The sequence below is a fragment of the Rhinatrema bivittatum genome, chromosome 7 (assembly GCF_901001135.1).
Source record: "Rhinatrema bivittatum chromosome 7, aRhiBiv1.1, whole genome shotgun sequence".
Classification (NCBI taxonomy): Eukaryota; Metazoa; Chordata; class Amphibia; order Gymnophiona; family Rhinatrematidae; genus Rhinatrema; species Rhinatrema bivittatum.
Genome location: NC_042621.1, coordinates 66,559,873 through 66,573,191, shown reverse-complemented (window position 1 = coordinate 66,573,191; position 13,319 = coordinate 66,559,873). Strand labels below are relative to the sequence as shown.

Here is a 13,319-nt window from a genome sequence, read left to right as displayed (position 1 = left end):
CAGAATTGTACATAGTATTCAAGGTGCAGTCTTACCATGGAGCAATACAGGTTAGGAAAATGGATGTTCATAAAATTGAGCATCTATGTTCTTAACCTGATCACCAGCATATTTAAAAAAACATTTTTTTTAAAGGTTGTCCTTTTTGTTCCTCCAACTTAATATTTTTATTTATTTATTTATTTAGAAAATATGTATCGACCAGATATAGTTCCAACATGTGGCAGCTCTCCCCCGATGGGCGGATTTTCCATGTGGTATAAGGTAGTTCAGACTGCCCATCGGCACTCGGCACCTTGTAGGCATTGTTCAAGTTCAGACTGGAGGAGGCAAAATGCTTGTAGACATCCTCAGTAGGCTCAGCATTAAAGTCTCCACAAATAATGAGCGGGATCTTCGTCCCCCTCTGTTATGTCCTGCAGGTTTCGGAGCAGGTCAGAACCTTTTGCTGACTGAAATGGCTCCTAGCCAGTGTGGGCCTTCAGGTGTGTGACCACCACGCAATGCAGCCTACCTGTTTCACAGCACTGCAATGTCTCTGCTGTGGCCACCTGGTTTGTTTGCAGGATTCTGGCTGTCAGCCTGAGTTTGGTGCTGCTGACCAGCTGGAAGCGGTCTTGGAGGAAGAACAGGGCGTGGCCATCTGGCCCATTGTTGCTCTCTACTTCCAGACAAGGGGACCACAGCTTGGGGAGAAACGTGCACTGATACCCCAACCTGCTCAACATCGGCTGGAAAGTGTCCCAGTAATGATCCACTTCCTGCAGGCAGAGGATGTCTGTTGTGGTTTTACAATTAAGACATTCATAAATTGCAATCAATACAAAACATTACATGTCAGTCTGGACAATAAACAATTGTGTCAAAAAATATGAAATATATGTTCAATAAAAATATTTAATAACTTATAAATACAATACACTAAAACTAAAATAAAATGTGTCAAATAGAATAATATGTATAAAATAAAATCAATTCCAGTAAAGTATGAATCCAACAATGCAAAATTCAATATTTAGGTGATTTCTTCACATGGCCCCTTTGACTCACCACATCTTTAGCATCTTTTTAAATGCTTTAGGGTCAAATATTATCCATAAACATTCCAGCATATTTTTCCAGAGTATTGGACCTGTGACTGCGATTTTTTTATCTCTCCTAAATGTGCCTGAGGAATACTCGGAACTACAAGAAATCCCTTATTGGATGATCTCAGCAATCACTGTGGGGTATATACATGTAATGCTGCTCCTAACCAGAGGATATCTTCACTATTGATTCTTTTGTGAATCAGTGTCAGAATCTTATAGACAATCCTGAATTTAATTGGCAGCCAATGGAGTGCTAATAAGATTGGTATTATATGGTCATACTTCGGCATGTCATTTAATACTCTTGCTGCAGAATTCTGCAAAAGTTGGAATGCTCTTAGTGCATCTGCAGGCACTCCAAAAAGGAATGAGTTACAGTAATCCAGTCCTGAAAATATCATTGCTTGAAGTACTGATCTGAAATCATCTGGCTCAAGTAGCGGTGTCATCCCTTTTAATACTCTTAACTTATAATAGCCCGATTTTACTATGAGATGTGCAACTTCATATCAAGTCTCCTGACTAACTTCACGCCAAAGTTATGTGCACTCACTGAAACTAAAATATTATGTCTATCAAAACAGACTGGAGGATACTGATGTATACTTGTCTTTCTAGATAGTATGATAATCTCTAACGTTGTAATGTTCAGCTTGAGTCTATTACAAAACCAATTTTTTATAGCCGATAGATATCCAGTTATTTAAATTAACTCTCAATCCAGTTATTTATAGGAAAAAAGAACTGAATCTCATCGGCGAATATTCGAAAGTTTAATCCTAGGCCACCTAATAGTTAACTTGCAGAGCTATATACATATTAAACAAGGAAACTAGAGGATTCTTGTGGTACACCTGGTTTTATTGATGCCCTCTCTGAAGACTTTTCCATATCTTTACTTGCATAGATCAATTTGATAAAAACAAATTAAAGCAGCTCAACACTGTTCCAGATATTCCAAACTCCTCCAGTGGAGTCAACCATATGAAATGCGGTTGACAGATCTAAAAGAACCAACAGATAGCTTTGACCCAAAGCCCCGGTGTGGATAGCAACAGTGTTTCTGTTGAATGGTTTTTTTCAAAATCCACATTGATTAGGGTTAAGAAGATGATTTTCTTCAAAATATTCAGTCAATTGCTTATTGACTGCTTTTTCTAGAATTTTAGGAAAAAAGAGCAAAAAAGAAATAGGTTGATAATTCTCAGATTTAGAGGGATCCAATGATTGCTGCTTATGCAGTGGATGGATAAATGCTATTTTAAGTGCTTCAGGTACGTTTCCTTCATTCCTTGACAGAATAAGATGATGCATTATGCAGCCTCCCTTACAGGGAAATCTGTCCCAAAGTCTAAATTTTTTTGTGTTCTGGGACATACGCCAGAAGATACGTTAATGGGAAGTATCATACATTTCATTTGTTAAAAGCTGCTTTAATGACTAGGAAATATATTCTTATAAAATAGCTGGATATTTCTGGTCCTGATTTTATGATATACAGAGCAAAGGTACTGGAAATGTCTCTTGAATTTCAGACGGCTGCCATGAAAACTGAAAAGAAGCAAGAAGATTTTTTAACGACTTGGAAATCTTTTATTTCTACTTTACCACAGGATCTCCAGAGAAAGATTGTAATTGAAAGTCAATCAAGTGGAAATTGAGGACAGTGACCTCCTTTTCCTGGCTTTCTAGGAAGAGATTGCACAACAGCCGCCGTACCTCTGGAACCTGGACTAGTTTTTCCTGAAGAGAGATGTTTCATTAGTTTTTGAGTGTGATAATGAAAAAACATTTCTGTTTTGCACTATTGATTTGGTGTATTGTTTACTGTGTTTTGAGTATTCATAAAGAAAGTTACAAAAATAATCCTTTTTTTTTTTTTTTTTTTATTTCTTTAAACGTGCCAAGTTGGCACAATTTTTGGGTAGGAAAGCAGCAGCTGTGAGAGAGTGGAATGCACTTACTCCAGAGCCCCTGGCAAGAAAAGAGAAATGCGATGCTTTGGCAAGAGAATTAGAAGGAAAAATCCTCTGACACAAGGGCAGCCATTTTTGCTTTGAATAACGCCAATATTTCCTTGTCTAGCTTCTTCTGAATGGCTCAATTGGATCACAGGGCTAGCAAGGGTGGGGTGTGTTTCCCAAGAGCATCAGAGACTGACACTGAACCCTACTCACTGTCCAACCAGAGAGTCCAGAAGTAAATGCATCAGTTGCTCAGCCCAGGATGCCACACTGATCTCACCATGTGGCCAAACCCACATGCCAGGAATAGGAGGATAAGCAATGTGCTACCCACAAGTAAACCCGGGTCTTTTCCTTTCTTCCCTGCACTCCCAGTTGCACTACCAACAGTGCCCATGCACTCAGCACAGTGCTCGTCGATTTAAAATACTCTTCTTATCTTAAACTATAGTGTAGAAATTGGAAATTTGCCTTCTACAAATGAAATAACATGTAATGAATTGCAAAAGAAACTATTTTCAATCCATATGTAAAATACCTGGTCAAAGTTAAAGAAGAAATGATATTCATAGTAGAGTGTTAAATTTTCATGCATCAACTGACTACTTTAGATTTAAAATGCAAAAGGGTTGACAGTTTTGAAATTCAAATGAACCAAATTATCATTTTAAAGCTTTCCATTTAAATGCAATAGATAATATTACCATTATGTTGTCATCATGTTAACATTATAGTAAATGGAGCTACTAGAATGTTTTTTTCTGTTAGTTTGTTTCTTGCTTTAATTAATAGGATGTTTGGTTAATTAGACTGTCACTTTGACGGATGCTACCAAAAAGCTCAAGATTTTTAGCAGTAAGAAAGACAGGCTTTCATTACTACATACGAGAACATATAACTCCAGTTCTCCATTACATAGGGAGCTAGTGGAGAGCCTGGAGAACTGACTTTAAAATTGTTATACTGTTGTTCATAAACTGTTGAACAGTGTCAGCACCCACAGATAAAGTCCATTGCATGGATCTATATCCCTCCAAGGATCTTAAGGTTCTCGCAACAAGGGAAACTTGAGATGCCCACTGTGCAAAACGTACCCCTCTCAGAGACTTGGGAAAGGACCTACCCTATGGTTGGTTCAGGGAAAGGGCCTTTACCCTATGGTTGAAACAAGGAAGAGTTCCACTCCGCACAATACCAGATTCAAGTTCCTTTAAAAAAAGCTTTAAAGACTTTCCTTTTTGAAAAGGCATTTGGTCTATCTTGTTAACCTCTAACCATTAGTTATGAATGTCTGATAGTCCCTTTTAATTCACAGGTTTGTTTTGTTGATGAACTACTACTGACACCAAGACATTTAAACAAGATCTGAAATCCTGGCTCTTCAACAATGCCTTCTAGATCTCTTTGTAACTAAAAGTTCATCTTTAATACTAAAATTTGTTCATTGATTGTACTTGTCCCATTGAGTTATATACTTTTTTTGCACGTTTTATTCTATGCAGCCCCAAACTAAAGAGGATGCAGGCTAGAAATCTTTTAAAATAAATAAGACCTTTTTACCCAATAATGTGTTTTTCTAATGCAAATTGTGAAAGGATGATTTAATGCTTGGTCTTTACACAAAATTCACAGAGAATCTGCATTAGTTATATTTGCTGTACAAAACAAAATATAAAATATATAAACTTTAAAACTTTTTATAGTTTTAAGAAACCACATTTCATACAGGATGTTTAAGACAAGACAAAACACACCAATATACATTGAGTTCACACCAATATACATTGAGTTGACTCTTATAATAATATTGGGCCGGATTTTAAGAAGTACGCGCGGGCTTACATTTGTGTGCGCGATTTTATAACATATGCGTGCAGCCGTGCGCATGTTATAAAATCTGGGGTCGGCTGTCAGCGGGTTTGAGAACCGATGCAGGCAAAATTGAGCGTCTGCTGTCAAACCCGCTGACAGCCGCCGCTCCTGTCAAAAAAGAGGCGCTAGGGACGCGCTAGTGTCCCTAGAGCCTCTTTTTACCGCGGGCCCTAATTTAAATAAATTAATTTACTGAATCGCGCGCACAGGAGAGCGGGCGCTCGCCCGCTCTCCCGTGATTTTTACTGTATCAGCCCGATTGTGTTTCTGTATTTAGGATTAGTTTACCTATGTGCATTACTTTGCATTTGTCTACATAAAATTTTATCTGCCATTTAGACAGCCAGTTCCCTAGTCTATAGTTACTCACAGTCTGCCTGTGTTTAACTAATTTGAATTTTTTTTGTGTTCTCTGTTACTTGATCACCTCCTTGGTTGCTCTCTTTTCCTGATCATTAATGAATAAGTTAAAAAACAATGGTCCCAGTACAGATCCTTGAAGCACTCCACTATTTTCTTCTTACTAATGGGAAAACAGACCATTCGTTCTACATTTTGTTTCCTATCTTCTAACCAGTTATCTATCCACAGCAAGACAGTGCCTCCTATCCCATGACATTTTTTAATTTTCCGAGGAGTCTCTCATGATGTATTTTATTAAATGCCTTCTGAAAATCCAGATAGACTGTCCACTGGCTCACCTTTGGCCACATGCTTGCTCATACCTTCAACAAATTCTGATAGAACAGTAAGGTACAACTTCCCTTTGCCATAGGCCTTCTAGTTCTTCCCTATATTTATCAACCCTACCATAAATAATTCAACTTTAAAATATCTCTTTCCTTGTGTTTAGTTTCCTTTCTGAAATCTCTCTCCCTTTCCAGCTTTGTGCAAGATATTACTCAGCCCCACACACAGATGTTCTGTTCCATGATTGAGTCGTGTAGATCCAGGACCCTGCAGCAACTAAAAAGATAATATATAATGAACTACGCAGGAAAGGTCTAAAGTTATTTCCAGTAGGGGTGACCAATAGTACTACTTTTAGAGGGACAATCCCTAATTTTGTTTAAAAGATTTCTTTTTCTCTCTCTGTCCTTCAGAACATTCATCTACTTCAGTGTATTAGAACGAAATGTCTGAAAACCCTATTTATTCTCAGAATCCATTTCAAACGTATCATTTAGAACACAACCATCCTACAACCCTGCGAGCCATCAGTATATGTCTTCAATAATATTCTCTTCCTTGCCTGTCTTTCTGTTTGGAGTCAAGCCATGCAGCAGTCTTCTGAGGCCAAGAACCCGCCCCCCCCTCCCCCCCAGGGGGAGTACTGAAGTGCATTAAGGTCACAACAGCACCAATGCATGTTTAACACACATTAACAGTGAACTTATGCATTAATCCATATTAATGCAGACTACCACAATAAAAAAATAGCAATGAACTGTGTCACATGCAAATGCATGAAAAGCAACTCTGTTATGTTAAAGTGAGGTAAACACAAATCATATTAAGCCACAGAAGCTGCATTTGACCCCCTAGTAATGTAAAAACACAGCTGTACCTCCCTGAGGGGTAGCCAAGTCTTTGCATTAGCCCCTAGGGACTAACAGCAGACCCAGTGTGGAGAGCACCTCCCTTTGAGCAGACCTCCCTTTGAGCAGGTTCAAGATGCTTGGTCTAATCGTTATCACGCACAATCCAAAAAGTAAGGGGTGCATATTCCAGATAGCAAAGTTAGCTGGATAAACTTATCCAGCTAAAAGTGCAGCCACACTATTGAATATAGCTGGCAATCTTAACATAAGTTATCCGACTTACTCTGAATATCAGAGTTAGCAAAGTTAACATCTCCAGCTAATGTAACTCCCCCTCGCAATGCTCCCAGAATGCGTCTAAGTTATCTGGCCAAATTGTAACTGGATAATAAGATATCTGACTAACATTTAGCCAGATAAGTGCCCATATATTCATTCAACTGGATAACTTGTGAGTTCTCTGGCTCAGTGCCTCTGAATATGGATCTCTAAATCTTTTTGTATGGAAAAGGCTCCAGGTGGGTGGACTCAGGAGCAATGTCAGGAAATATGTTTACCACAAGGGCGGTGGATGCATGGAATACCATCTTAGATCAAGTGGTAGAGGCTAAAATGGTAACAGACTTCAAGAATGCATGGGATAAGGACAAAGGGCCATTAATTACAGAAAAGTGACGTGATAGTATGTTATCTATGGCAATTGCTTAAAGTGTTCCACTAAAATTTTTCAACAATTATTGAGGTGCCAGAACGAATGACAAAGTGGGCAATATGAAATGTTAGAAAATCTTGCAAAAATGGCAAGCAACCCCACAGGCAGATCTGTCAGGCAAGCTGTAATAGTAGAATTAACAGTACTGTAATTACTAGAATTCCTAGTGTAAACTCAGGCAACCATGCAGCTGGGTGTCTTTGGCAGGTGACAAGTAGAAGAATAATGAGAAGTTCTAGTAGAAATGTATGTGTTTACATAATTGGGTCTCTCTGGCAGGCTATGCTGGGTGCTAAGAGGCCCAATGTTCAAGCATTAGTCATGCTACTATTGATATCTTATTAAAAGGTTGTGTGGTTACAAATAGTTTGGATGCTGTGTACGAACTAAGTAGGGGATCAAGCATACTCTTCTTCCCAAGAGGATGGAGTACAGAGAAGGAAGATTATAAAAATAATCTTGGATGAGGAGTGATATCCCACAAGTGGTCATGTTCTGTGGCTGGTAGCTAGGATATATCCTTGACGGCATGGACAGAAATACGTGGGCAGACTGGATGGATCAATTAGTCTTTTTCTGCTTTCACATATGTTGTTTGTTGCAAAGGGAGAAAGGAAAATGTAGTCTGTGGATGGATGAACTCAGAGGTATGAAAGTTCCCTTGCTGTTAGCTGGTAAATAACTCTATTAATCAACATTTGTAAAATCATTCACTGTAAAACTATGATTTATAACTACATTTCTCCAATATAGAAATTTGCCAGACTGTCTGTTCCAGAGGTACTTGTCTGCATTTTTCTGAAATACTGAAAATTGAAAAACATGTTGTGGTTCTATTGTTGTGTGGAATAATTATCTTGATTAAGAAATTACTTATTGGGCTGACGTGGTGATAGTGCTATACACCACCGTGCGAAGACTGGAATTCAATTGCCATGCCTAGTGTTTCCCTTCCTTGATTGGCCGCGACTTGGGATGCTGTGGACACCGCTTTCACAGTCATAACATGATCAAATTTAAACTAATAACTGGAAGGGGGACAATAAGTAAATCTGCAGCTCTAACACTAAATTTTCAAAAGGGAAACTTTGATAAAATGAGAAAAATAGAAAAAAACTGAAAGGTGCAGCTGCAAAGGTTAAAAGTATTCAACAGGCTTGGAAATTGCTTAAAAATACAATACTAGAGGCTCAGTCCATATGTATTCCACGCATTAAGAAAGGTGGAAGGAAGGCAAAACGATTACCGTCATGGTTAAAAAGTGAGGTGAAAGAGGCTATTTTAGCCAAAAAAATATCCTTAAAAAATTGGAAAAAGGATCCATCTGAAGAAAATAGAATAAAACATAAGCATTGTCAAGTTAAGTGTAAAACATTGATAATGACAGGCGAAGAGAGAATTTGAAATGAAGTTGGCCATAGAGGCAAAAACTCATAATAAAAACTTTTTTAAATATATCCAAAGCAAGAAACCTGTGAGGGAGTCGGTTGGACCATTAGATGACCAAGGGGTTAAAGGGGCTCTTAGGGAAGATAAGGCCATTGCAGAAAGACTAAATGAATTCTTTGCCTCTGTGTTTACTAATGAGGATGTTGGGGAGATACCAGTTCCAGAGATGGTTTTCAGGGGTGATGAGTCAGATGAACTGAACGAAATCACCGTGAACCTGGAAGATGTAGTAGGCCAGATTGACAAACTAAAGAGTAGCAAATCACCTGGACTGGATGGTATGCATCCTCGGGTACTGAAGGAACTCAAAAATGAAATTTCTGATCTATTAGTTAAAATTTATAACCTATTAAAATCATCCATTGTACCTGAAGACTGGAGGGTGGCCAATGTAACCCCAATATTTAAGAAAGGCTCCAGGGGCGATCCGGGTAACTAAAGACCAGTGAGCCTGACTTCAGTGCCGGGAAAAATAGTGGAAACTATTCGCAAGACCAAAATCGTAGAGCATGTAGAAAGGCATGATTTAATGGAACACAGTCAACATGGATTTACCCAACGGAAGTCTTGCCTAACAAATCTGCTTCATTTTTTTGAAGGGGTTAATAAACATGTGGATAAAGGTGAATCGGTAGATGTGGTGTATTTGGATTTTCAGAAGGCGTTTGACAAAGTCCCTCTGGAGAGGCTTCTACGAAAACTAAAATGTCATGGGATAGGAGGCGATGTCCTTTCATGGAATACAAACTGGTTAAAAGACAGGATCAGAGAGTAGGATTAAATGGTCAATTTTCTCAGTAGAAAAGGTAAACAGTGGAGTGCCTCAGGTGTCTGTACTTGGACTGGTGCTTTTAAATATATATATATATATGATCTGGAAAGGAATACGACGAGTGAGGTTATCAAATTTGTGGATGATACAAAATTAGTCAGAGTAGTTAAATCACAAGCAGACTGTGGTACATTACAGGAGGACCTTGCAAGACTGGAAGATTGGGCATCCAAATGGCAGATGAAATTTAACGTGGAAAAGTGCAAGGTGTTGCATATAGGGAAAAATAACCCTTGCTTTAGTTACATGATGTTAGGTTCCATATTAGGAGCTACCACCCAGGATAAAGATCTAGGCATCATAGTGGATAATATATTAAAATCGTCAGCTCAGTGTGTTGCAGCAGTCAAAAAAGCAAACAGAATGTTAGGAATTATTAGGAAGGGAATGGTTAATAAAACGAGTAGATGTGACTTGGTTATTTACACTTTCGAATAATAGAAGGACTAGGGAGCATTCCATGAAGTTAGCAAGTAGCACATTTAAGACTAATCGGAGAAAATTCTTTTTCACTCAACGCACAATTAAGCTCTGGAATTTGTTGCCAGAGGATGTGGTTAGTGCAGTTAGTGTAGCTGGGTTCAAAAAAGGTTTGGATAAGTCCTTGGAGGAGAAGTCCATTAACGGCTATTAATCAAGTTTACTTAGGGAATAGCCACTGCTATTAATTGCATCAGTAGCATGGGATCTTCTTAGTGTTTGGGTAATTGCCAGGTTCTTGTGGCCTGGTTTGGCCTCTGTTGGAAACAGGATGCTGGGCTTGATGGACCCTTGGTCTGACCCAGCATGGCATTTTGTTATGTTCTTATGTCCGTAGGGAGAGAGAGTCCTAGTCATCATACAGTGCTGGCACCTAGCAGGCAAATTTGGGACCCATGACTGCAGGGCTCCTGAAGGAACCATTATGTGTGATTCCAGTCAAAGATTGTCACTGCAATGACTAGACTAAGTGAGTTGGGAGGAGACATAAAATAGAGGAAAAATCGAAGGCTTCTGGCACCAGATCGCAGCACAAATTCCAAATTAACAGGAAAAAAACTGTCAAGCTGAAAAGGAAAAAAAATACTTAGTAATATATTAGATTGATCTAGGAAAACTGAGTAAACTGTGCTGGTACCTCTTTAAATGACTGTTATATCTGTGGTGTATCTCAGATAAGCTTGGTACCTTATCTCCCAACAGCATTAAGACTCATTATAATTTGTATTGCTATAGGTTGTGATTCCTTTTATTGGAACAACATAGCAGTTATCCAAAGTTAGGGATGCACTTGTCTCCAGATTCTTCAGAATATATTCATTTATATACCATGGTATATATGCCACACATGCACTATTTATGTATTGCTTTCAGTGTATACAACTTTGTACAAGATAATTCACATGACTGCACTACCCCTTCCCTAAAGTTCTCATAGATTAATTTTAAATAAAGGAAAGTTAAATGACTTTCTTGGGATTTCACTGATGGATAGAGGAAAGAACCAAGGTCTCCAGGTTTTTTTGCAGCTGCACATGCTAATGACTGCAAAACCACTTCAGAGCTTCTCCGAAGTTATTTAACTAATGATCTCCTAAGGTTGATCTAAGAATTGAGGTGTATTGTAAAAGAGAACTGCCTCTTGTAATTCCATGTAATTTGTCTTTTCAGATTTGTTCCTTACTACTGAATTGGAAACCAAAGAAATTCAGTTTGAAATATGGGAGAACAAGGTAAGATGCAAATGAATCTGAAGTACATAGTGTACTCTATCTTGATTTGTGATGAACACTCAGTTTTAATAATACATAAAACGAAGATATTATTTGATAACAGTTTCATGATTAAACACAATTGACATTAAGAGACTGTAGTTGCACTCTTGCATTCAAACTGCTGAATACTGCTAGAGGAAATGATTCATTCAGTACCAATTCCTCTGTAGGATTTTAGTATTACTGCCAATTACACCAATCAGTCCGCCCTAACGCACATGTTAACAGGGCTCCCGTGGTGGTGTCAGCTGTTGTACGTTACTGTCATTTAATTTGACAGTACGATGGTTTATGAAGAAAAAGCTTTCCGAAAACTCATTTCTTCTTTGTGCCTCTAGTGTTTTTAATTTTAGTCTGGTTTTAAACATGACTGGCAAAATGTAAAACAAAGTGACGTGAAAGAGGTTGTGCTTCTTCAGTTATAGATTTATCTGGGTCATTTTTCAAATCACGTTAGGACATTATTGCGCTGCTATGGTGCTATCGTGTGTGATAATGCCATAACGCACGAGATAAATAGCGCATCGCACATTGTGCTATTTGGGGCATTAAGGTGGAAAAAGAAATTATTGCGCGTGATATCGCGGCGCATAGCACACAAAATTTAAAAAAGCTATGATCACGGACATACCAGGCCTACCTGGGCCAATAAAAACACCTGATTATACCTGTTCTACCTTCCTGAAACCATATTGTTTCTTGCAAATGTAATTGTGATGGCATACTGGATGCCTCGGCTGTAGACGACAACACGTGGAACCCGAACAACCAAGGGCTGTTCCACAGCCTCCTAGGGAAGTACTTGCAGCGCAGGAAGAGCCACGGGTCCCGTGGGCTCAGGGCGTGGGCCACTGTCCACCACACAGGCGTCCATGGCACAGGAGATACAGGGAGCAAATCTTTCCTCCACAAATATCCCTGCGGGGCATGCCAGAGGACTTTGTGCTTAGCAGGTATTGGCTCAGCTCTCGGGCAATCCTGGAATTATATGAAAACATCCGAGGGATCTGGATCCGGTCCTCGACCTGCATTTCACAGCAAACAGCAATTTTTAAACCACAGTTGGGGTGGTGGGGGGAATGTCCCAAAGCACTTTCTCACGCTATCTCAACTAGGTCATTGAAGCAGTCACTGACCGCATTCCTCACTGCATTAAATTTCCTCGTGACAGGCAGGTCTTGATGGACTTTTGAGGGTTTTATGCCTTCGCACACTTTCCCAATGTTGTCAGAGCAATCAACTGCACTCAAGTGGCCATCGTTCCACCCCTTCAGAGGGAGGAGACGTACCGCAAAAGAAAGTTCTTCTACTCCATCAACGTGTAAGTGGTGTGCGACGCTCAAATGCGCATCCTTGACATCGTGCCCAGGTTGCCGGGAGCCGCACATGATTCCTTTATACTTAACCAATCTTTGACAATTTTGAGGCTGGCCAGCCTGGTGATGCTTGGCTCAAAGGTAAGACACACTTTTCTTTCTGTATTCCATCTTTGTCTATGTGTTTGTGGCTAATGGCACCCAAATGGATGCAGGGGGAGGGAAAGGATCGATGGCATGACAAGTGGTTTGAACAGTCACGTATGCAGCCCATTGACCCTGGCCAAGGCTTTTTATCCCCATGCTTCAGAGTGTGGCAAACTTTGACGCCAACAATGCATTCCACATAAAGCTCACTGTCGGGCCGATACAGTAAAGTCTGCGGGAGAGCTCTCCCGGCGCGCGCCGGCCACTCGCTGGTGCGCGCGATTCAGTATTTAAATTAGGTCCAGTGGTAGATCCGGGTAAAAGGAGGCGCCAGGGACACTAGCGCGTCCCTGGCGCCTCCTTTTTGACCTGGAGCGGCAGCTGTCAGCGGGTTTGACAGCCGATTCTCAATTTTGCCGGCGTCTGTTCTCGAGCCCGCTGACAGCCACAGGCTCGGAAACCGGACGCCGGCAAAATTGAACATCCGGTTTTTGGCCCGACAGCCGCGGGCCGAATTCAAAATTTTATTTATTTTTTTTTTAACTTTTTTTACTCTTCGGGACCTCTGACTTAATATCGCTCTGATATTAAGTCGGAGGGTGCACAGAAAAGCAGTTTTTACTGCTTTTCTGTGCACTTTC

General features: G+C 39.8%; 1 protein-coding gene across 1 annotated transcript in view; it reads left to right on the top strand.

Annotated features, from left to right (window-relative positions):
• Positions 1-13,319, top strand: part of ITFG1 (integrin alpha FG-GAP repeat containing 1) — a 526,073-nt gene that overhangs the window by 148,120 nt on the left and 364,634 nt on the right. Inside the window, exon 7 of the mRNA XM_029608474.1 lies at positions 11,112-11,173. Coding sequence (XP_029464334.1) covers positions 11,112-11,173 — 62 coding nt within the window. The remainder of the gene's footprint in view (positions 1-11,111; positions 11,174-13,319) is intronic.